This window comes from Dromiciops gliroides, chromosome 4, assembly GCF_019393635.1.
Source record: "Dromiciops gliroides isolate mDroGli1 chromosome 4, mDroGli1.pri, whole genome shotgun sequence".
NCBI lineage: Eukaryota > Metazoa > Chordata > Mammalia > Microbiotheria > Microbiotheriidae > Dromiciops > Dromiciops gliroides.
Window position 1 is genome coordinate 65,347,149 of NC_057864.1, and position 26,274 is coordinate 65,373,422.

The following is a 26,274-nucleotide window of genomic DNA, read 5'->3' on the forward strand; positions in this document are numbered from 1 at the left end:
TTAGGCTACCTCACTATCCCTATAAGGTAATGATGCTTTTCATCCAGCATCAAAAAGCTACCAATACAAGGAGAGACTAAAGTAATAGAGCAAAGATAAGCTAGCAGAGTAACAAGGACACCAACCGTGTATGATGGATGGAGAAGCCATAAACCTTTCGAATGATTTTGAAAAGCTCATGTGGCACTAAAAGGACACCCCTTATGACATTAGGAAGTAGATCACCTCTGGAATGGTGGTTTCTAGGTTGGTCCTCATACAAAAGTCTTATGTAGCTGCCCTGGCTCTAGTCTGCTTATCTTTGAGGATGCAATTGGCTTCCGATCAGATGGGTTTCAAGGCCTGGTATTATAACTAACATATCCCTAGCTAAGAAATCCGCTGGCCAACTGAAATGCCTCTGCCATCCATGCCTAGAATGACTTTTCTCCTACCTTCTGCCTCTAGATCCTTCAAAACTAAGATTAAATACCACCTTTTTTTCTTTTTTTTCTTTTCTTTTTTTTGGGGGGCAGGGCAATGAGGGTTAAGTGACTTGCCCAGGGTCATACAGCTAGTAGGTGTCAAGTGTCTGAGACTGGATTTGAACTCAGGTCGTCCTGAATTCAGGGCCAGTGCTTTATCCACTATGCCACCTAGCTGCCCCCACCTTTTTTTCTTTTATTTTTTTTGGTGAGGCAATTGGGGTTGTGACTTGCCCAGGGTCACACAGCTAGTAAGTGTCAAGTATCTGAGGTCGGATTTGAATTCAGATCCTCCTGAATCCAGGGCCAGTGCTCTATCCACTGCACCACCTAGCTGCCCCCCACCTTTTTTTTCAATGAAGCCTTTCCTGATTCCCCCAACTTCTAGTGCCTTTTCCCACCAATAACATTTATTTCATATACACTTAATACATATGTACATATCTTCAGATAAACTATAAGCTCCTTGAAAACAGAAACTGATTCCTTTTTGTCTTTGTGTCCCATAGTACCTGCCTCATAGTGGGCCTTCAAGAAACGCTTGTCAATTGATTATGATATATATCCTAGACATAAACATTTACAGTCATTTGAAAAAGTTTTATGAAAACTTTCAAACTTCCTGTATACCTTTTTATCTTATTATTTTAAATCACATTTTTATAATTAATATTAAGCAGTCTCTTTTTTTTTTTTTAGTGAGGCAATTGGGGTTAAGTGACTTGCCCAGGGTCACACAGCTAGTAAGTGTTAAGTGTCTGAGGCCGGATTTGAACTCAGGTCTCCTGACTCCAGGGCCGGTGCTCTATCCACTGAGCAGTCTCTTAATAAGTGTAATATAGACTAATGCTCTCTGACTAAACAGCTTCTCTGGGCTATCGTGAGCATAAGTTCTTATAGTCTTTCTAGAGGCCATAAGAGCAACCAACTAGTCCTTTCAAATGTTGTGCTTTACCCATTTGTTTAATATGTTCGTGCCATGCTTGTGGAATCCTTAGCAGGCATTCGATAAATATTTTTTAATTAACTAATTATGATATACATCTTAGGTTTTATGAAACCTTTTCAACTTTCTTATTTTAAATTCTATTCTTATAATTAATATCAATATGTCCTTACACTTGACATTCCTGAAATAATCAAGTAAATTCCTTGTGGCATGTCACCCTCTTTACATATGATGTCTCCATAGTCAAAACATGCAAGCTGGGCTTTTTCCTAAAAGAAAAAATTATAATCATCACAAAAAAACTGACAGTTCAGCTTTCTCATTTAAATACTAAAGAGAAATATATAAGAGAGAGAGAGAGAGAGAGAGAGAGAGAGAGAGAGAGAGAATACTTGGAACTAACAATAATATTACTATGGTTTTATTTTGTGATAGCAATGCTCAGTGACATATGCTTCTCTTTTTTTTTCTTTTTCTTTTTTGGTGAGGCAGTTGGGGTTAAGTGACTTGCCCAGGGTCACACAGCTAGTAAGTGTTATGCGTCTGAGGCCAGATTTGAACTCAGTTCCTCCTGAATCCAAGGCCAGTGCTCTATCCACTGCACCACCCAACATATGCTTCCATTCACATTATGCTAACTCAAAATATATGATCTTGACCCAGATGAAACCAGATTGAGCTGGTATCCCCCACTTTTAGTTAATGCAAGAAATGTAGATAAACATGCATCAGTGGTTTAGGAACTCACTTGTTTTAAATCCCATTGAAAATCAATGAGCTTTAATCATAGGATCATGGATTTAGAAGACAAAGGACCTTAGAGGTCACTGAATCCAATTCCCTAATTTTACTGATGAGCATAGAGATGTTGAGTGACTTGTCCATAGCTAGTGAGAGTCTGAGGAAAAATATGAATCCAAGTGTTCCTGACTCCAAGTCTAACACTATCCACTGTACCACACTCCCTTTCACTGTCCAAGCTGGCTCTTGAGAGAGCTGATTGTTAATTTTCAACATGAGCATTTACACCTTGGAAATCAGCAAGTGCTATCAATCAGGGCCTAATTTATTGCTGTTTATTGTCTAGACTAGACTCAAATAGAAATGGATCCCTTTGGGACTCAAATTGAGTCAGAAAACTACAAATTAAATCATTTATGTTGTATTGTATTTATTTATTTTGTTAAACATTTCTCAATTCTATTTTCATCTGGTTCAGTCAGTACTGGGAAATTTGCTGGCAGTTTGTCGCTGCTAGACTCAAGTGATAAAGAAAATGTTAATAAAGCCAATTAAACTTAAGTGTGTCATATATCCTTTCCTCTCCCCTTCCCAGCTGGTTGGTAAACATTTACCCATCCACCCCTAAGGATGATCAATATCAAGTGTGATGTGTAGTTTCATGATGAAGAATTAAAGAATGTGTGTAAAAATCTTGGGAACTGAATGCCAAATTTTATAAAACAATTGAGGCAAAAAGAGGGTTTATTACGTGTTAAATTTTTTTAAAGATATAAAAAGACAGTAAATTTCATTATTTTATTTTATCCTAATTAGTTTGCAGGCAGCTAGATTGAACAGTGGATAGAGTGTCAGGCCTGGAGTCAATAAGACTCGTCTTCCTGAGTTCAAATCCAGCCTCAGACACTTACTAGCTCTGTAACCCTGAGCAAGTCACTTAACCCTGTTTGCCTCAATTTCCTCATCTGTAAAATGAGCTGGAGAAGGAAACGGCAAACCACTCTAGTGTCTCTGTCAGAAAACCCCAAATGGGATCACAAAGAGTCTGACACAACCAAAAGAACTGAATAAATTCATTTACATACATATACAATATCTATATATGTACATATATAGATATAGATATGTAGAGATTAGAGATGATTTGCCGTATACAATAGTAGTTTTCAGAAAAGGCAGGAGAATAGAAAAGACGAGATAAAGAAAATCATTAGCTTGTTTACTTAAAGATGAAAAAATAATGTTGAAAATAATTTGTTCCTGAACAAAGAATTTAAAAGTTGGGTTTTCCTCTCCTTTTCATTATATAGCACTTTTGCCTATCTTAGTTCTCAGGGCAAATTCTTCTTTAAACTGCTCATTTCAATCTTCTCTCATACATGTTCTTGTCCCCAAAACAGCCATCTCTGGAAAGATTTGTATAATAGGAACAATTATCATGTGGAAAAAGGTAATCCTGGGTATCTGGAGGAAAACATGTTTCTTCTTATAGGTGGGAAGGCCCCAAACTCAATTTATTATGGTGATGGAGAATAGAGCACCACGGGGGGAGGGGGGGACACGGGGGGGGGCGGTATTCCAGCATTCAATTAATTCTTTTCCATAACCATTTGTTTGAGAATGTTATGCTGAAGGCAAGCAGACTTCAGTCTGGAGGGTGTGGATAAAGTCAACCAAAAATAGGATAAAATCTAGGACCCCAAACCTAGAATAAGAAATTTGGGGAGACTGAAGAGCTGGTAAATGCTCTGTATTTGCACCTAAGCATACAAGGCCACCACCACACCCTTGGTATGGGAAAAAGTGGACCATTTCAATGAGCAATCCCACCCTGAGTGAATCAGAAGGGGTTGTAGAAGGCCTATGTACTTCCTTGTCTGGTCCTTGATCCAGGTATACACCCCAAAGGTTTCTGTGTTCCAGTAAACATATTCCCTGCCCCATGCACCAGAAACCTTGGGTTATAGAGTACAGGGTTTTGAATAGATCAAAGTGGTCCAAAGGAATGAGGTCATAGTATGAGAACTGAACTTGGGTGTGGGTATTCAAGCCCATGAAGAAGAAATGAGAATAGGTATGAGTCACATAAGATAAGAATTATGATGCATATAAATTTGCCAACTTTAGTTTCTGAATGAAATCCTCTAGGTTTGTTTGGGGCTGGTTTGCTACAAAGTTTGCCAGACAAATCAGCGCAGTAGTTTTAGCTGACTCAGAAAAGGCTAGACAGTTGGGCTTATGGGAGAAGGCATTTTAGGCTCACTGGAATGCTTTGTATATGAGGTTAAATGTGGCCCTGATTCAGTTTGAGGCTTAAAGATACTAACAAGGGGCATTATAACAAGGGCTTAGGAATGCCAAATTTTCAAATAAGACCTTGAGACCCAAGAACCCCTTTTCCCAGTATGATGAAATTCTAATCTGGCGGGGTTCACAGGGCTATAACTGGGTTGGCTCCCAGTTGGGCTGAGACAGTGACCACAATTAGTTTGTGTAAACTGGATCTGAGCTTCAACAAAAGCATTAGATTTAGGCAAGTATTCGAAGGCATGGTTCCTCTGTATTAGGTTAATAAGAATAGAAAAAAATAACAACAGTAGAAGCCCAAGAACTTCAGGAAGTATTCCAACGAGTTGACAGGGATTGAAGAAGGCCTCTGGACTTACTAGTCCTTTCCCTAACTTAGGTACATACCACAGAGATCTCCATGTACCAATATCTATATCCTCATCCAAAATATATACTTATGGGGACTTGGGAGCACTTTGCAGTTAAGGACAGCATCACCTTTGTAGACATCCTTCTGAATGCATTGAGGAGATATTGTGTCCCAGCAACTCAAATTCCATGAGGTCCAATACCAACTTCTTAAGCATTTTTTAAACAAATTTGGTTTTTTTGTTTGTTTTTTGGGGTTTTTTTGGTGAGGCAATTGGGGTTAAGTGACTTGCCCAGGGTCACACAGCTAGTAAGTGTTAAGTGTCTGAAGCTGGATTTGAACTCAGGTCCTCCTGACTCCAGGGCCAGTGCTCTATCCACTGCACCACCTAGCTGCCCCTAAACAAGTATTTTTAGAAACATGCATACTTGCATGAATGGGACAGTGTGGATGGGTTTTGATCTGCATCATTGGAGGAAGTTTTGAATCAATCAAGTCACATGACTATTGAGCATTCTTGCATAATATGTGAACCAGATGTTTATAGTAAATCAAATTGTCATCACAATAGATGATCATAGACCATATTAGCAGGTCTGGGAAGAAAGCATTCACGAACCACTGGAATTCCTCAAGTACTATGTAAAGTCTGATACAAATTATAGTCACAGAAAAGTAATCTTCCATTCATTCCTTCACCAGAGTAAAATCAAATTTCAGTTTTACATAGATTATGGGCCACCCTATCCCAGGAAGCCATGGATCAGTGACAGGAGGTTTGGGTGATGAAGATGATAAAAATGTATGCTAAAACTGGCTCACATTTACATAGAGCTTTTAGGTTTGCAGATGAGGAACACTGAGGTCTAGAGACATAAAGTGACTTGCCCAAAGTCACAGCTACCACCTAGGTCTCCTGAATGAATACTAGCTTGGGTCAACACTCCCCTCAGGTCTCACTCTGGCCTACCAGTAACACAAAAAACAGATGTGCATGATCGTGGGCAACCACAAGGAAGCAATCATTCTGAATAGCACCCAACTCTGCCTTAGAGAGTACAAACTGATCACCAGCAATTCTGAGCCCCTAAGAAAAATAAGAATCTTTACCTTAAAGAATTCAATGAGAACATCTTTATTCTCCAGCCAAACGATATTGTGGAGAAATTTCTCAGGAGTAGGGGGAGGAATAGTCATTGGAAAGTTGTTCAGCGATTTTATTTTGCCAAGAAATAGCTAAATACAAATAAAACAATAATTAGCTAGACAGCTGACATTCATCTTTACAAACTTTCTTTCTTCCTTCCTTCCTTCCTTTCTTTCTTCCTTTCTTTCTTTCTTTCTTTCTTTCTTTCTTTCTTTCTTTCTTTCTTTCTTTCTTTCTTTCTTTCTTTCTTTCTTTCTTTCTTTCTGGGAAATGAGGGTTAAGTGACTTGCCCAGGGTCACACAGCTAGTAATTATCCAGTGTCTGAGGTCAGATTTGAACTCAGGTCCTCCTGAATCCAGGGCTAGTGCTTTATCCACTGTGCCACCTAGCTGCCCCCACTCACTAGTTTAAACAGGAATCATTTCATTACCTTGTTCATCTTGATTCCTTCAATTTTATCAATCATGCCCCTCGACCAAAGGAATCTTAGATTTTTCAGTGCTTTTCCAAGCACGTTCCGGATGGCTTGCTTGGTTTTTAAGGCAATGACAACTTCTCGGCACTCATGTTCTATCACGCCTAAAGTAAATGAATATCAGTAACATGTTGTAGCTTATGTGTAGGTGATGCTTTAAAGTTATAGTACACATATCCATTATCTCATTTGGTCCTCACAACAAAGCTGTCAAGTAGACAGAGAGAGAATTACTATCCCCAATTTATAGATGAAGGAACTAAGGTTTGGGAAGGCCAGATAACTTGCCCAAGCTCCAGGTCTTCTGACACTTACCTCTGTGTTTTTTCCACTCCATCAGCATGAATCTGAGGCACTGAGGAACCAAGAGTGAGAGGAAGCACACACCCCCCTCACCAACCCCTCCCCAAAGAGGTAGTGATCGAAATAAGCAGGCACTTACTCTGGGCAGAACTGATTCAAGAGAAATTACTGCATTGCCCCAAATACCAAGAAATTCTTACTAATAACAATTGATATTTATGGACTTTGAAGATTTATAAAGTGTGAAACCATTCACAATTCCAGAGGAATCGTGATGAAACTTTTTTTTCCCTCATCTGTAAAATGAGCTGGAGAAAGATATGGCAAACCACTCCAGTATCTTTGCCAAGAAAACCCCAAATGAGGTCATGAAGAATCAGGCACCACTGAAATGACTGAACAACAACATGAGGAAGCACACTATCTACCTCCAGATGGAGAGATGATAGACTCAAGTGATGGATGCAGATCAGAGCATATTTTGGATATGACTAATGAAATAGGCTTTGCTTGACTATACATATTTGTAATAGGTTTTGTTTTTCTTGTTTTCTCAATGGGTGAGGGAGAGGGAGAGAGAGGTAGAAGAATGTAGACAATTTTTTACAAAGTATTTTATATCCATCATCTCATTTGAACCTTACAACAGCATCATCAGTAATAAAACTATCATTTTCATTCCCGTTCTACAGATGAAGAAACTGATCCTCAGAGAGGTTTAGTGAGTAGTCCACAGTTGTACAACCACCAAGTATCTGAGCCAGGTTTCTTCTGACTCCAAATCTAGTGCTTTTCCTGCTACACTACATGACTTAACATAAGACTTTAGCCACCTATGCTCCCTCTCTCACTCAAACTTAAATAAAAGCCTACAAATGTTCTAATACATATTAACATGGCTTTTTGTTTGGTTTGGTTTTGGTTTTGGTGAGGCAATTGGGGTTAAGTGACTTGCCTAGGGTCACACAGATAGCAATTGTTAAGTGCCTGAGGCCGGATTTGAACTCAGGTCCTCCTGAATCCAGGGCCGGTGCTCTGTCCACTGCACCACCTAGCTGCCCCTTAACATGGCTTTTTAAAAATACCACTCCTTTTAAAATTAGCATCTCAATCCATGACATTCTCTTCTATAACATTCACCCTTCCACACCCAGGGTATCAATTTAGGTCCACTATACACTTCAACTTCTAACTATAAACTCTTCAGTTTTCCCAAAAATCATTTTTTATATTGTTGTGGTTGTTCAGTTTTCAGATGTAGACTTTGCATAGCTCCACCTCATTTAAATTTAATTCACTTGCAAGTCAAGACATCCTCCTCCTAATGTTACTGATCCTTTTTCAGACTGAAGGACAAACAACAACAATAATGTTCAGTTGTTTCAGTCATGTCCAATTCTTTGTGACCCCACTTGGGCTTTTCTTAACAAAGATACTGGAATGGTTTGCCATTTCCTTCTCCAGCTCATTTTACAGATGAAGAAACTGAGACAAACTAAGTTAAGTGACTTGCCCAGGATCACACAGCTAGTCTGAGAGCAGATTTGAACTCAGGAAGATGAGTCTTCCTAAGTACAGGCCCAGCACTTTATCCACTCTACCACCTAGCTGCCATTTTTTAGTTACCTCTAACATAAATCAGACCTGTCCATGAGAAAATCAACATTTCACAGTAGTGTTATTTCTTAGTGCCCTCAGACCTTTCTACTCTTCTTTTTTTTCTTTCCAATCACAACCACTTTCCTCAGATCTAACCCTTAGGTCAAACCTAGTGTTCTGTTCCTCTATCCTGGCTATAAATCACTAGGAACATTCATGTGCACAATGACGACTGTCAATGGCCACTGGACACACTTCCTAACTAGGATCCAGCTGGAACACAACACACTTGCTAGTTTCCTAGTGTGTTGGGTTTGTGTTTTTTTAGTTTTCCAGATTGTCTGTTTTGATTTACATTTTTTGCCCAGCAACAAGTATGTGCTATCCCTACTTAGAGATCCAAATGGGTTGTACCATTATCTGGTTATCTGGGGGTTAATAAGCCTAACAGCTCTGTAGAGTTGAGTTTACAAGTCCAGGTATCTCAAAGGGGACTCACTCCTAGTAATACAATTCAATTAAACTATCATAGGACTGGGATAATTGGTGATAGGACCAGCAGTTTCCCTGATAAAGCTTCTTTTTCTTTCTCCACAAAGGGGAGACTTTACCTAAAAGAAGACAGAGCTGCCCCCTGGGGCCCAAATGGACCTGATTTCCCTGATGCAGGTTTCTGGTCATCTAAGGGCCTAAAAAGTCCCACCCACATAGAGTCTAAGCCTCTTGGACTCTATCAGAACCATCATGTCCTTCACCATATTCTGCCCTTTGACCAGAAGCATTTCTATATGGAGACAAGGGCCAAGTCCAGGGCAGGTAAGTGTGATTATATCCCTGTTGCATATCCTTGCTGTTTTAGAGAAAAATAAACCTTTTTTAACCTTTCAGTGACGGTGAGTCCCTCATTTCATCTCAACATGGAACCTGAACTAAGGGAGTACTGGTGTTAGAGCCACACCTCCAACAACAATGTAGTAAAAAAAATGGATAGGTTTCCCATGTTGTGTAATCACTAAGAAAGAGGCAAAGATGATAAAGATTGCGGCAATTCTATTCAGACATATTTCTTCACCATGTCTCACCTCCAAATCCTCTTTACATTTATCTCACCACAACCTCAACCCCAAAACCTCAGTAACTCTTTCCTGTATTAATTGGCTTAATTGACAATAGACAAGTGTTCTCTCTCTCTCTCTCTCTCTCTCTCCTTCTCCTCTTCAATCCATCCTGCAGTTACCAGATTAATCTTTTTTAACCATGGTTCCAATCATGTCATGACCCTCATAAAGATTTTCAACGATGCTTCACTGCCTCCAGAAAAAAATTCGAGTTGGTGAACTTGCTATTCAAGGCCTCCACAATATGGCCCCCAACCTATATGTGAAGCCTTATATCCTGAGTAGTAAACATTCAATAAATACGTTTTGTTTATAACGACAATGAGTTTCCCTCAACAAGATTTTCTAACTCAATCCAGTGTCCCCTTTCTACAAAGTAACTGAAGTTAGTATAAAATTGGTCCTGATTCTCCCAGATCTCTAACACAGAGACTTCTCATTCTCAGTAGAAATAGATTACTTTTCTATAACATATCTTTTAAAAATAAGTTATGCTCATTTTTGTTTGTTTGTTTTGTTTTGTTTTGCGGGGCAGTGGGGGTTAAGTGACTTGCCCAGGGTCACACAGCTGGTAAGTGTCAAGCGTCTGAGGCTGGATTTGAACTCAGGTACTCCTGAATCCAGGGCTGGTGCTTTATCCACTGCACCACCTAGCTGCCTCCTCATTTTTTTTCATAATATACTTTGGGGTGGGGGCAGGGCAATGAGAGTTAAGTGACTTGCACAGGGTCACACAGGTAGTGTCAAGTGTCTGAGGCTGGATTTGAACTCAGGTCCTCCTGAATCCAGGGCTGGTGCTTTATCCACTGCACCACCTAGCTTACCCCCATAATATACATTTTAAAACAATTTTAAGTACAGCCAGATAGAGTTATCTCCTCACTAAAGACCATACTAAAAGAGCATATCTGAAGTTCCTTAATCTTCTAGATATTTGCCACCACTACCCAAATTCCTAATATTTGTGTATCTTCAAAGAATATCTATAATCATAGATAAAAATAAAGAATATACTAATTAAAAATGCTTTTCAGTTCACCAATCCAATCATCCAATGTTACCTAAGAAATCAACAAACAAAAAAGGACTCTTCATTTATCAGCAACTCGGTCCACTTTTTTCTTCAGTTTTCTTTGGGCTCCAAAGATTGTCCAGGTATGAAACTCATCTTAAAAATTGCTGGCCTCAGCATTTTGGTTTATAGAGGCATTAGCCCCATCTGGTGGCAAAAATGAGGTAACTGTGGGTTTTTTTTTTTTTGTTATTGTTCTGTCAATTTCAGTTGTTTCCAGTCATGCCTGACTCTTCATGACCCCATTTGGGGTTTTCTTGGTAAAGATACTGGAGTAGTTTGCCATTTCCTTCTATAGTTCATTTTATAGATGAGGAAACTGAGGCAAACAGGGTTAAATGGCTTGCCCACAGGGCAGCTAGGTGGCGCAGTGGATAAAGCACCAGCCCTGGATTCAGGAGGACCTGAGTTCAAATCAGGCCTCAGACACTTGACACTAGCTGTGTGACCCTGGGCAAGTCACTTAACCCTCATTGCCTGCAAAAGGAAAAAAAAAAGAAAAGAAAAAAATGGCTTGCCCAGGGTCACACAGCTAATAAGTGTCTGAGGCTCAGAAAAATGAGTCTTCCTGGGAGACCAGGTGGGTCCTATCCACTGTGCAATCTAGTTTCCCCTACCTGTGTTTTTACATTTAACCATTTAACATTCACCAATTTTGCTTTCCAACAGGGTTTCCAGACATGCATTATGCATTAAAAAAAAAAAAGGCTGACAACACTGGTCTTTCTCATATGAGGTACCTTTCTTAAACTCTGTAGATTGAAGTTCTACCCTGAAACATAGATTATAGAACCATAACTTCCTTTGGCTTGAAGAGACCTTAAAAATTCATTGAATTTTCCCCTCAGCTTCCACACAAGAAAGAAGGAACACTCAGAATATCTCAAGGACTCGTTTCATGTGTGTTTTTCTTTATGGGCAAGAGAGAAATCATAGGGTTATAGGATTTAAAGCTGGAAGATTCTTTTTATATTATCTCCTCTTTTTTTTCCAAATAAGGACAGTAAGTAAGAACCAAAACAAAGGTATACAGGTAACAAGCAACAGAGGCAGAATAGATCACAAATCCAATCTCTTTTCTGCTATATGATAGGTGAGAAATATGTGCTTCTTTGAAAACACAATAGCCTTCCCAAATCCTTTTAGATTTATAATTAAATATTCTCATAATTTATTATGCTCAAATTACAAAATCACTGATTATTAGTACAGAAAGTAGTATTAGAAATCATCTAATCCAATGCCTTCATTTTGCAGATGAAGAAATTTAGGCCCAAAGAAGTTAAGTAATTTCCCTCAGGTCACTACCAGTTAACTAATGAGCCTAAAAGAACAAAATGGGAATTTTGTACAGATAATTTAAATGTCCCTTAGTTCCACCTACCCAATTCTTTGACAGCATCACGCCTGTTCATTTCTAAAATTTCATAAAGTTTCTGTAAGGAATTGAGGATAAAATTAGATTTCTTTCATACAAAGTATAAAATATTTGTTTTAAAAGACTATTTGCCCCAAATAAGTAAGGTAAAGAAGTATTCATTTCATTTACAACTTCTTGGAAATATAAGGTTTGATTGTCCTCCCTCTATCATGAAACTGATATTTTCTAAGGATCTTTCTGCCCCATCTTCGATGCCTTTGCTTAGATCAAGGAAAGAATCACTCTATTGAAATCAATAGCCTGATATTCAATAGGTGCCATATTTCTCAACTTCACTTATGGATGCTGATGCATCACAAGCCATCCAGGCCCTCTCATCCACCATAATTTTTATTTATGTCTTTCCATAAAGGTTGAATGGATTTACCCAGTTCCCTGAAGGCTTTTGTCTGGTTTTCTTTTTCATTTTCACAGATAGGTATTCATTTATTATCCTTCTCTTTTGGCTCTATAACTGGTCCATCTCTTCCAGTTGTGGTAAAAAAAGTTTTTAACAGTCGGTTAGTGAATACGGAAAGACGCCAGTTTTTGAAGGACCACCCTTTTGGGGAAGAGACCGACAGGCAATGCATGGGCTACGCACGCCAGTCCGACTGCTAAGCACTCCACTTCTGGGGTGCGAGCTTAAAAGGCAAGGAGAGAACGGAAGTGGGATATCTTTTCAGCACAGACAGACACTGACTGGAGTTAGACTCAGCCCGGCTCACCATAGCAGCACGTGCTTGACGCGGCTCTCCCCCACAAAGGTGGCCTTGGGTTTTTGGTGAGTTTTATACGGAATATAGACTAAGCTTAGACTTAAGACTATTTGTTTTGTATTTCTACTTTCCTATCCCTCTAATCAACATCACCTTGTAATTTCCAAACAATAAAAGCTCTAACTAGACACCAGAGGCTTCTTCCATTTACTAGTCTAGGAAATAAATAAGGGAAAAAGTTAAAAGGGGAGGTTAATGCTCTAGTATCCAATTTTAAATCTCACACAGTTTTAGAAGTTTCTGATACCTTTTATGTCTGTCACTTCTTAACTTACAATTGTCAATGTGTTGCTATCTACCTACAAATATATACTTTACCATTGCCTTTTTGGTGACTTGCATTTATCATTTTTCTGATTCTCAGGCATGTCATATTACCAGGAGGATATTGGTATTGATGGATTTCTGGAGCAGGAAACCATGTGGGATCAATGAAAGAGCTACACAATTTCTCTAATGCAAACTAGCCTTGACTCCCCCTTCTCATCAACTCTGAGCACAGCCCATTAAATCTTTCCTAGTACTATTAATGTCTCAACATTAAACCTTTTAATGTAATAAAACCACTGATGTTTACCTGGCCCATGTCTGAATGATCTAAAAAGCAATATATTTGCCTTCATATTAAAATGGATCTGCAAAGTTATAAATTTGGGAGTTCCCATCAATAATACAGTTCTGTGACTATTCATCTTGTGCAATTCTTGTCCAGGTCCCCCATGCCCAAAGTTTTACAAATTATTTATATTCTCCTCACCTGAAATATGGTTTCTCGAGTAGAAATCTGTTTAATTAGGAGTTTTGTATCCTCTTGACTTTGGATATAGCCCTTTGTGATACAATACATCAAGCTAAGGCGTTTTTTGATCTGTTCCTCGGTCACAGTTATCAGAGTTGGTAGCAACATCTAAATAACACGTCAAAGAAATCCCAGGTGTAAGATGAAACACTAAGAGTCAGCAGGTTACCTGGGAAACTTTACTTGGGAAGATTTTCAAATGGAGTTCTGACAGACTGGTGTTCTTACAATGTATGTTCTCTCCTTCCTGCAAAGCTGAGAGAAGCTTTGTTCTGGTCTCAAGGCAGCAAGGTGGCGCCATAGTGCACAGAGCACTGGACCTAGAGTCAGGAAGACCTGAGTTCAAAGCCACCCTCAGATGCTTACTAACCATGTGACCTGGAGCAAGTCAATTTCCTCATCTGTAAAAGGAGGAGGATGACAATAATCGTACCTACCTCCCAGGGCTGTTGTGAGTATAAAACAAGAAAACACTATATAAATGCTAACTATTATTATTGTTCTAAAAGGCATTAGGGAAAAGTATCCATGTGCCAGCTAAATAGTAGAACTTATGTGTAAAAGCGCACACACACACACACACACACACACACACACACACACACACATCAGTACCTCAGCTATTAAATTTCTCTCTATCTAGGTAGGAGGAAAATAATTATTTCTATAATCCAGATCTCATGCTAATGATTATTGCATTTTTAAGATCTAGATGCAAAACTATAAATGAATTTTTAAGAGAAATGCATTATCGCTCCTGGAAAAACAACTCAGTGATTACTCTGTTAATTATGGGTAGCAAATGTTATATCTGTATGCCAAAAAATAAGCCACATGTTGCACATGCTGAGATGAAAGAAGAGTAAAGGACAGGGATCCAATTCTTAGTTCATTAATTTATTCATTCTACAAATATTTGTTGATCACCTATAATGTACCATGCTAAGCTTTATGGGGGATTTAAAAATAAATGAAACACAGTCCTTAGTTTTATGGAGCTATCAACAAGTAGAAGAAGTAACATGTATACCCATAATAATGACAAGAGTAGCAAGAATAATGAAGATAATGATAATTGACATTTATATAGGGTAGAATGGTTCTGTTCCATAAGCTCAAATTTCTCTGGCAATTTGGAGGAAGGAAAAGTCACTTCTTAGAATGGGAAGGATCAGGAAGGGAGGATTGCATTTGAGCTAGGGAAGGATAGTTCTATCACTGACTACAGAAGGCAACAGAGAGCCAATAAGTTTCAGCAAGTTTTCATTGAAGGGCAATAGGAATGGTTTTGCTTGTGATGAACCAGGTAGTCACGTGATAGGAAACAAGCCAAAACAGAGAAAGGGACCATAGGGCCAAGGTACCGAAAATCAGTAAGAGAGCCAGTTTCCAAGACTTAAGCCACCAAAATCAGAGACCTGGATAGGTTCTGTAGGTAGAGCACTGGGTCAGGAAAAAAACCAAAACAGCAGAACTAAGCAGGATAAAGGATTAACTGAAGAGAAAGAGAGGAATTTTAACCTGGGCAGCATACCAAAGACCAGAGGGCAGATGGTAAATACAATACAAACTGTTGAATAGCAAGGATAGCATGGAAGTGAATGACTTTTGAATTGCTGGTTCTGATCTTCTGGCACCTCCCTTCACCCCAGCCCAATACCAGCCAGGTTTTTAAAAGTCCAGTGGCCCCAGAACCTGTTATATAGGAACTGGACAAGGGGAGTTGTGGAAGAAGTGGTAGAGCGAGTAAACTAAATAGAAGAGTATGGGACAAGAAAGAGAAGGGTATTCTGGTAGAGGGAACAATGGGAACAAAAAGCACATTGGGTGGAACAGAATTGTTGTGATCTGGCTAGAACTGGGTGACTGTAGGGGAGAAGATTAAGCCCAAAAGGTAGATTGAGTTCAAATTGAATGAATTGAAGAAGCTTGAGCTATAGGTAAGTGGAGTGGACTAGATAAACAAGAATTAGAAGCAGTTAAATGCAATAGTCTAGTTTTCAATTAAGCCCAAGTGTTCTAGTTTGATAAGAATTTCTGGGGAAACTGGAAAGTAGTTTGGCAAAAATTAAATTTGAACCAGTAGTAAGATTGTCTTGAGACAACAATTCACTTCCAACAAGAGCTAGATGGGAAGACAATGTCCTCCCAGCTCTGCTCACCTCACTATACATCAATGTTCATTAGTCTTTCCAGCTTTTTGGAGGAATCATCCTGTTTGTCATTTCCTGTAGCACAAGACCATTCCACTACAATCATATAGCACAGCTTTTTCCATCATTCCTCAATTGATGGACATTCCCTTGATTCTCAATTCTTAGCCTCCACCAAGAGTTGCTATAAATATTTTTTGTACAATTTTTCCCCCTTTTCTCTTTTTCATGATTACTATTTTAACTGTTTTCCTTCCATCCTATTCCCTTCCCCATGATATTTATTCTATTATCCTTCTTCTTTCATCCTATCACTCTTCAAAAGGGATTTGCTTCTGTCTGTCCCCTCCCCCACTCTGCCCTTCCTTCTTTTGCCCCTCTCTCTTTATTCCCTTCCCCTCCTATTTTCCTGCAGGGTTAGAGAGATTACTCCACCCAATTGAGTGTGTACATTATTCCCTCCTTGGGCCAATTCTAATGAGATTGAGGTCTTTGAGCCAATTCTGATGAGTGTTAGGCTCATTTACTACCCAGATTAGATACTTAAAAAAAATTAATAAACAAACAAGCAAATGAACAAATATTTGTTGACTAACTGATAGACAGTAAAAGGTAAGAGCTAAAGTTAGGTCTGAAGTCATAGATCCTGCTTGCTATCTGTGTGACCTTGGATGTCACTGAATTCTTGGTTTCAGTTTCTTCATCTGTACATTAAGGGAGTTGGAGGGGATCCCAGGATTGTTCCGAGGTAGAAAGGACTTTAGAGACCATCTGGGCCAATGGTCTCATTTCATAGAATGATGAAGTTGAGACCCAAGGAAATTAAGTGATTTGTCCAAGATCCTACAGATAGATAGTAAGAAAGCATGGTCCTTTCTGATTCTTAAATTCCATGATTCAGTTTAACCAACATTTTTAAACCTTTCTGCCACAAACTCATGATATGAAGAATGTGATTGTACTTTATGGGATTTCTTCACTCCTGACCCTCACCAAGGAAACCTGGGGGGGAAAAAATATGATACTGTAGAAAATGGGAAAATCCTTTCTAGTGGCAGAGAATGGACCTGGCAGGATGTACAAGTAGTAAAAATCCTGAAGCCAATTAAGCACATACCAGCTTATCTACAGAGACTTCTTTCCCTGAGCCATTTGGTTGTTTATGATCCTTCCAGAGACATTGTTATCTTCTAGAGAATCTCTGTCTTACCTCTCCAATATTTCTGAGTCATCTATGGTTTTATGGATCTTACAAGAGATATCTTTATCTGTAAAGATCCCCTGTTGCATATACCCTCATTATATTATTTGTTTTCAAGGTTTGAACTGTCAGGCTGACTTCTGTTGTGCAAATGGAAGGGAACAAACCAGGAAGCAAGGAATTAAACAGGTGCCCAACCTAGCTGGCATAGCAATGAAGCCATAAATATTAACTGTCCAAGGAACTATGGCTTTACTGCTTAAATACCCCCCTTCCCCAAGTTAGAGTGAGCTGCTCTCCTGAGAAGCTCCCATGCATGTATGCTTTGTTTTACTAAACAGAATAATAAAATGGGTGCTTGCCTTACTGAGCCATCCCTCACTCTGTTTCATAGGGCTCTGTCTGTTTTTTTGACATCCCTCACTCTGGATCACGAAGGACATAGTCTTTGACTTCTCCTCACTCTGGTTGATGAGAAACTAGTTTTCTTACTCTGTTTACTCCCCCAGAATACTGAAACAGACATACTTTCCAGCATATATTTCACAAAATTAAATGAAAAAGTTTGCATAAAAGGAGCACCTAGCAAAGTTCTACACATTATAGTTATTAGACAAAGTCTGATGTTTGAAATGCAAAGAGAGAGAAAGAAACAAAGACCAATGAGCAACCAAATATCCTAAAGGAAGAGATGCATCCTACCTCTTACAAATGAAAACAAGGACTCCTTTGGTAGAGGTTCCCCCAATATGGCCTACCCTTGCCCACTGATTTCTGCCATTCAAAAGAGAAAAATAAGGCAATTCCCCACCCCTCCCCCTGGGGCCATTCTCCATGGCTTCAAGATTTTGTATTGATTGAATGCAGTAGAAGAGGAAAGAGTCAAAAATTACTCCCATTTTTTTTTTTGCCTGAACAACAAGAAAGATATTGGTGCTATTAATCAAGAAAACTAAAAGACAGGTAGTGAGTGTGACATGTCCACAGCATGTGTTGAAAAGAAAATGCTTCATTTAGGCTTTCTCTTCCAAGGCAACTCTTTTTCATTCCTTTTCCATAGTCTTCATACAAACATTATCTCAGATTTTAAAGTGAAGAGTCAGAGTCTCTGAAACCAGAGGTTCAAATTCTGCCTTTGACAATCCCAGCATGACTTTAAACAAGTTACTTAAGTTTCCCTAAGCTTCAGTGGCCTTATGCTTTCTTTAAAATCTATTCCCAATTCTATGATCTGTGATCCTACTAAGAAAGATTGGCCATGTGATACAAAACCCTCTATTTGTCATTCAAAAGCCTTTGTAATCCAGCCCCCTCTTACCTTTCCAGTCTCCTTACATCTTACTCCCCAATATCTCTGATCCTCTGATCCAGTGACACTAGCCTTCCCACCATTCCTCAAACAAGATACTCCATTTCTCCTCCAGAGGCATTCTCTCTGGCTGCCTGCCCCTCATATCTGGAATGTTCTCCCTTCTCCACTACACCTACTGCCTTTCCTGGCTTCCTTTAAGTCCTAACTAAGATTCTGTCTTTTACTAGAAGCCTTCCCCAACCCCTCTTAATTCTAGTGCCTTCCCTGTGATAATTATTTACTTTTTTCATCTTGTCTATAGCTTGATTGTACATATTTGTATGCATGTTGTCTTCCCCAATATATTGTATGGTCCTTGAGGGCAGAGACTGGGGTTTTTTTGCTTCTTTTTGTATCCCTAAGGGCTTTGCACAGAGCCTGGCACATAGTAATCTCTTAAGCTCCCAGAGGAAGAAACTCTATCAATGCACTTTTTCTGAAACTTAAGAGACTTAAGAAAGTTTCCCAGGGTTCTGGAAGTGACTTGCTCAGGGTCATCCATCCAGAGGCAGGTTCTTCCATCTGCTATGTCCCCCTGCTTCTTATGGTCCCATGACCCTAAAAGAGTTAACCTATAACACAAGTTAGCAAACTTCATATTTGGGGAGTGGGGAAAGTAATCAGAGTGGACAATAATAACAGCCAGCATATAGAGAACCTTATGATTTGTGAAGCACTTTACAAATTACCCTCACAACAACCCTGGGAGGTAGGTGCTATTGTTATTTCCATTTTACAAATGAGGAAACTGAGGTAGACAGCAGTAAAGTGACACTTAGACAAGGTCACACAGCTAATAAGTGTCTGAGGCCAGACAAAGGATACTGGAAAGGCAAGCTGCTCATACATTCTACCCCTTGAAGATGTGTTAGAGTGAATTAAGTTCTGTTCCAGTACTGAGAAATGGGATTTTGAGTAAAAGTATGGAAGATGAAGAGGGTATAATATTAAAGTGTGGAGTAATTTTGAGGGGGGATCAATTTGGATGAGTTGCTATAAGAGGCTTTTTATAACCAGAGGGTAAAATTAGGGCACTAGGCCCTTGTAGGAGTAGAGGAAGGCATACTACTTTTGGCATGATCCCAGGCTATGATTATTCATGTCTGTCTCAGAAGTATGTAATAGGAAAGATATTTTGAGGCAGTGAGAATTTTCTATGGCCCTTGAAACATGATCAAGTTGGTAATTTGCCAGGCTCTCCCTAACTGATTTGGATATGCCCTTATCCCATAGCTTGGTTAATAATTGGAATGGGGGAATTTAGGCTAATTTTTAAAAACTAGGTAACCTCGTGTGCAGACTCCAACCTCTGTGCTCACCCCGGTCATTCTATTTGACATTCAGCTAAGATCTTCCTTAATGACTCCCGGAAGATGCCACATTTTTACATGACATTTTAAGGAAATGGTCATACCTTAAACAGCAGAATCCTTACCTTAAAAATACGAAAAAATCTTATTATTCTTAAAAATCCTAATATTACTGAACATTGAATAAGGACCATATCTCTTGGCTTCTCTTCGACTAAGTGCATGCAAACGATATCAATAAGTCCCAAAATGATGGTGTAAAATTCCAGATGGTTCCAACTGTGATGAAAATATTTGTTTTTCATAATTATTACCTATTTAGGAATCAAAGCAAAAAAGGATTATTGTTTGGAGTACTTTACAATGATGTGGGGGGGGGGGGATTTAAATGATCACAGAATACAAGGCAGTCCTTAGCAACAATTCCAAAATTCCAAAATTCTTTTGAAGCCCCTTGCTTGGAATTCTGTATACAGCTTTTCCATTGAAACAATGTGAATAGTGATATTCCCAAGCTGGCCCAAAGGGACCTACTTAACCCAGAAGTAATTACACAAAATAGAAAAATACAGTCGAATGAGGAATCATCTTATCTTGAATGTAGAATTTATAAAGTCCTATAGAATAATAGAACTTTAATACTAAAAGAACCTTAGAGGTCCAATAGGCCAGCCCTCTCATTGCGGAGATGAGAAAGTACCCCAAGAAGTAAAGTAATTTGGCCTAAATCAAAGACAGCAAGTTTTGGGGCTAATCTTCAAACTCAAATCTTCTGATTCGAAATTCTTTGTTCTTTCTACCACACCTTGGTGACTCAAGAAAGAAAACTTCACAATCTTAAATTCACTTAAATCTTCAATTTCTTGATCTGAAATCAGAAGACATAATTGAAAGAATATGAGAAGGTAGAAAGAGCCTTTAGTGGAGATATAGAAGGGGACTTTTCAGCACGTACTGGGAGCACATGGTCATTATTATTTCTATTTTCACTCAAAACTTAAGTTTTTCTTTTTGCTTGAGATGCTGGAGTATTGCTGACATAATTTCCTATACTTTTTCAGCCATGTTCTTAACCAGGAGGAATTATTTCCTCTATTTTATTGTAAAAATCCTCTCCTCCTTTAGATCCAAACCTGCCGACATCATCCCATACTTGAAACAAGCATTTATGGACTTTGTCATCATGTTTCCTAAGTCCAGAACTATTCCATGGCATAATTGGTTAGGAAGATTAGTTCGGGGTTAAGATGGTTCTCCCTGCTGAGAAAATTCTCCATAATACTAAAACAGTAATATCCTAACTACCTTAGTGAAGAATTCATTTGCCCCAAAGAATCTGGCCTTCATTAATAATGGCTCCAAAGATCATAATATGACATACCAATTTCCCTTACTCTGTGTGAGACCCAAATGAATACCTATTAAATTCATAGGATTGATTCACTTTGATGAATGTCTTTAAGCAGAAGGGCTAATTATGCAAATGATCATTTCTGACCACCTGGAAAAATGCTCATACTGCTTTTCAGGTAGAAATATATATATTTTTGTTTTCTCCAATGGCATTTAGTTTGAGTTGAGCATATACAATTCCCTATAGACTCCCAAACTATAATTCTTAAAACATCAATCATTTTCAAACAGGAAATAATAAGATGAGGTCCTATTCCTCTGTATAATACTGATTATTTTTATTATTTTTTTTTTAGTGAGGCACTTGGGGTTAAGTGACTTGCCCAGGGTCACACAGCTAGTAAGTGTTAAGTGTCTGAGGCCAGATTTGAACTCAGGTCCGCCTGACTCCAGGGCTGGTGTTCTATCCACTGTGCCATCTAGCTGCCCCCCTGATTAAATTTTAATCCATTATGTTTATCAGCATTTATGATGTTTATCTTAGCTGAATTACAGAATCTCAGAGTTGAAAGAGACCTCAGAGGCCATCAAGTCCAGCTGATACCTATATGGGAATCTTTTCTACAAAATTCTTAAAACAGTCTTTGAGCTTTCTCTTGAAGATCTCTCATGAGTTCTTCGTTCATCTTCAAGGAAGAACAAACAAATTATATGAAACAACCAAGAATCATGGCAAGCACTGTGGCAAATGGCATCTGACATCAAGTTAATTCAACTCTGAAAAGAGATTTTTAAGAAATCTGAATTTATCTATTTATGGAAAGCATTGATATTTTATACAATACCTTTAGTGTTGTTTCTACTATGCACAAGAAAACATAATAGTAGTTTACTACTATTAGTCCCACCACATAGGAATCTCTTACAGTTGGCCATAGATGTATAATCATAGGATACACATATAATAATGTGACAATGTATCCTGTGTACTGAAACTCATCTGAAAATACAATATTATATACATAACGCCTAAATTTAGACTTCCTGTAAAAGAATTGAGATTAAATAGAATGTCAGTTATTAAAGTACATTGTTAACTAATACCTTAAAACAACTAAAGTTGAGCATATGTTTTTTTTTAACTCTTCATCAACAACAATAATGGTTAAGAGTATAAATAAAAATGCAAATGTAAAAATTTAAATTGTGATTATTGCACCATAGAAAGATAACTGACAGAGAAAGGGGACATTTAGGATCACAGAATAAGACTGGTGTTGGAAGGGACATCCAAAGATTGTCTAGTCCAACACCTTCTAAAAGTGTGCATCTTCTGTAATACCCTTGACAAATGATCAACCAGCTTTTGCCAGAAACTCTCCAGTGGTATAGAACTCACTGCCCAATGAGACAACCCATTCCACGTTTTTTTTGTTTGTTTTATTTGTTTGTTTGTTTGTTTGTTTTAGTGAGGCAATTGGGGTTAAGTGACTTGCCCAGGGTCACACAGCTAGTAAGTGTCAAGTGTCTGAGGCCGGATCTGAACTCAGGTACTCCTGACTCCAGGGCCGGTGCTCTATCCACTGCGCCACCTAGCTGCGCCCCATTCCACTTTTGAACAACCTTAATTATTATGTTGTTCTACCCTAAAGTGAGCTGAAAGCTGTTTCTTTGTAATTTTCATGTAATTAATAATAATAGTATTTTCATAGTATCACTTTAAGGTTTGCAAAGTACTTCATACATTTGTAAATGAAATATGTTCATATATATATATTCATACACAAATACATACATATATATAATGTATATGCAGAATGTACATGTATTACTTCATTTGAACCTCTCTACAATCTTATAAGACAGATTCTATTATCATCCTCACTTTTTAGATGAGGAAACTGAGGGAAAGACAGGTTAAGTGACTTGCCCAAGATCACACAGCTAGTTTTTTTTTTTTTTCCTGAGGATGGATTCACGCTTATGTCTTTCTAACTGCAAGTCCAGCACCCACTGAGACTTAATTCTGCCCTCTGGGACAAAGTAGAATAAATGTAATCCTTCTTCCATATGAGCAACTTTTTGTTACCCCAAGTCAGGGGTAAGGAACTTTTATTCTATTGAGGATATTTTCCAAAGAAAAATAAAAAACAAGTCACATAAATACATGGGCACATGTGTGTATAACTACATATTATATGTATGTGTATATATATACCTACTTTCTGATGGTAGTATTGTTAATGACTAATGAAACAACCAAGGCCAAAGGAGATGAGGCTAAGCCAAAGAAAAGACATGTGTGTATGTTTATATGCATTGTATAGTATACGGACTGTCCCAAAAGTCTTAGTGCAGTTGTGTGGGGTTTTTTGGTTCATTTTGGGGGGTTTTTTTGCACGGGGCAATGAGGGTTTAATGACTTGCCCAGAGTCACACAGCTAGTAAATGCCAAGGGTCTGAAGTGGGATTTGAACTCAGATCCTCCTGAATTCAGGGTCAGTGCTTTATCCACTGTGCCACCTAGCTGCCCTCTTAGTTCAGTTTTAAGCTATTAATATTAAAACTGTGCTAAGACTTTGGGAATACCGTTTTTAGAGAGAAATAGAGAATATTTCATCAGTCATAATTGTATTCAGTACAATTCTTTTTTTAAGGGAGAAATCTACAGACAACTTTGAGATTTGTAAAACTCCTGAGAAGTAAAGATATGGCTTATTTTGTAGGACTGTTTTCCTCTGAAAATATACCCCCCACCTTTAAACTTTGAAAAAAAATTGAAAAAGATTATCAAACTTCTTAGGAACATTGTTTTAATTACTGCTTAAAAATTTTAATCATAAGTATTCTGGAAATGCTTTTATTTTCCTGTTTAAAAATGAAAATATTCTGTTATGGAAATATGTTTCATACTTTTTTATTGAGAAAAAAATATGTACCTTGTAAATTTTTAGAATCTTGATGTCAAAGTTTGTTGAAACTATGTTGCATTTTCACAACTATAAGCAACTTCTAAAAGACTTGCCAGTCTGTAAGCTTCTTGAGGGCGGGGATTATTATATCTTTTGTAAACTTTATATCTCCCAAGCACTTAGAACAGTTTTCTGCCTACAGTAAGGTGCTCAATAAATGTTTGTTGCTGTTGTAATACTTGTCCTCTGAGTAAAATGAAATTAAGATGAGAAACTGGTGAGTCCATGGAGCAGGGAGCTCCCCATTCCTGCTCCAAGTCAAACAGAAAGGGTACCTTTTTTTTTTTCCCAGAAAGGGTACCTTAAGCAGCTCAGTGTAGTAGATTGTCTGTATAAGACTTGGGAATCAAAGCTCAAAATAACCAGATAGTCATTTCTTTTCCCCCTTTCTCTACCTACTTTCTGATGGTAGTATTGTTAATGACCAGTGAAACAACCAAGGCCAAAGGAGATGAGGCTAAGCCAAAGCAAGATGGGAGGAAGATGAGCAATGGCCTGTGCAATACATCGATCATCTCCCCATGAATATAAATTGATTATTATAATGATTTGTCCAAAGCAAGCTGATTTATTTGTTCAAGTTTATCGCTTATTAGGTTCTAATGGGATACAGTGATAAAGGGACACGCAAAGACAAATAATCTGTCTTCAAGGAGTTTAGCTTAGAGTAGGGATGACCTCTGTGTGTGTGTAACTATAATATAAAATTGGATAGAATATGAGTTTTTTTCTGAACATCTAGAAAAATTCACATATTTCAAGTACGTTCTTTGAAAAAAGTACAAAGTACTTACCGAGGTGGGACAAAATGAATCTTGTCTTTATGATATGACAAAAAAACTAACAATTGTTTAAGTTTCACAAGCCAACTTCTAGCTCTTAGATAACTTGAGACATCATAAATACTCATGAATCTAACAGAGAAAAGAAATAAGTGCGTAATAATAAATAATATGCACTACACTTAAAGAAAGTAGGTTCTGTTGGGGATACTAAGATAAAGATAAAAGGGGAAGAGTTGTAACTGGAGGTAGAACCCCAGGACTAAACAAATTAACAAAAAGCCTTTGGATTAACAAAGAGACCTTTGGATGTCATTGACAGTAGCTTTAAGCTGTTATAGACCTCATAAAAGAGAGAAAGATTTCCCCCTCATCCAATCCTGATTTTCCCAGCAATACCATGAGCAAATGTTTCTAAAGATGAGGCCAAGATGTATTAATGGGTGAGATTTATGTGCTAGTCTGAGTAAGTGAAACCAAAATGTAATAGAGGTAATGTGATTAATTTTGCTCCTCCCAACTCAGAATTTACTATTGCCCCCAAGCAACTATCGGTAACTACAGATTATAGAACAACCATTGATCTGTATCAGTGCAGAGAGTTTCCTACATAGACACTGGGAGTTCCCTACATAGATAAAATCATAGGTCCAGACCACTAACATTCTAGCTTACTCAAACACCCTCCCATCCCCTCCCCCCCCCAAAAAAAGCCCATCATTTACAGCCAAAAAATAAGAATTTGGAAAACGCTAAAACATAGATGGTACAGTAGATAGAACACAGGACCTGGAGTCAGGAAGACCTAAGTTCAAATTTAACTTCAGATGCTAGCTGTGTGACCCTGGGCAAGTCACTTAACCCTGTTTGCCTCAGTTTCCTATCTGTAAAATGAGTCGGAGAAGGAAAGAGTAAAACATGCTAGTATCTTTACCAAGAAAACCCCAGATGGGCTCACAAAGACTCAATACAACTGAAATGACTGAATAACAACAACAATAGCTATAACCCATAGTGGGGGCTTTGCAGAAGCTTAATGGCAAGACCACATTGTCATACAGAGCACAATTCACCTGGGAAATTTTGTTCATTTATTCTCTTACTTTCCCCTGCCAATCCATCCCCTGCCTCCACAAACTATATCCTAATTTTGAGAGTATATAGGCATGCGTAAGTCAGTCAAGCAAATCTGGAATTAAAAAGAGGAAATATCATTTGCAAATCATAATCATAAAACTTTGGAATTTGAAGGGCCCTTAGAAGTCATCTATTCCAATCTCTTCCCAAATCATGAACACCATCTATTACATACCAACAGGTGGTCATCTAGCCTCTGCTTGAAGTTCTTAAGTGCTGGGTAATTCACTACCAATTGAGGCAACCTATTGCATTTTTGGAAAACTATGATTTGCACATCTGTTGAACTCATTTTAATTTTTTTGTTGTTGTGGGGCAATGAGGGTTAAGTGACTTGCCCAGGGTCACACAGCTAATAAGTGTCAAGTGTCTGAGGCTGGATTTGAACTCAGGTCCTCCTGAATCCAGGGCCGGTGCTTTATCCACTGTGCCACCTAGCTGCCCCCTCATTTTAATTTTTATAATTTTTAATTGTTATTTCCATTATCA

General features: G+C 38.3%; 1 protein-coding gene across 1 annotated transcript in view; it reads right to left on the bottom strand.

Moving 5' to 3' along the window:
- The window catches only part of SLC9C2 (solute carrier family 9 member C2 (putative)), a 99,900-nt gene that overhangs the window by 16,339 nt on the left and 57,287 nt on the right, over nt 1–26,274 (bottom strand). Inside the window, 8 exon segments of the mRNA XM_044003123.1 lie at nt 1,584–1,682; nt 5,924–6,049; nt 6,392–6,540; nt 11,913–11,964; nt 13,485–13,634; nt 19,667–19,855; nt 21,740–21,938; nt 24,661–24,780. Coding sequence (XP_043859058.1) covers nt 1,584–1,682; nt 5,924–6,049; nt 6,392–6,540; nt 11,913–11,964; nt 13,485–13,634; nt 19,667–19,855; nt 21,740–21,938; nt 24,661–24,780 — 1,084 coding nt within the window.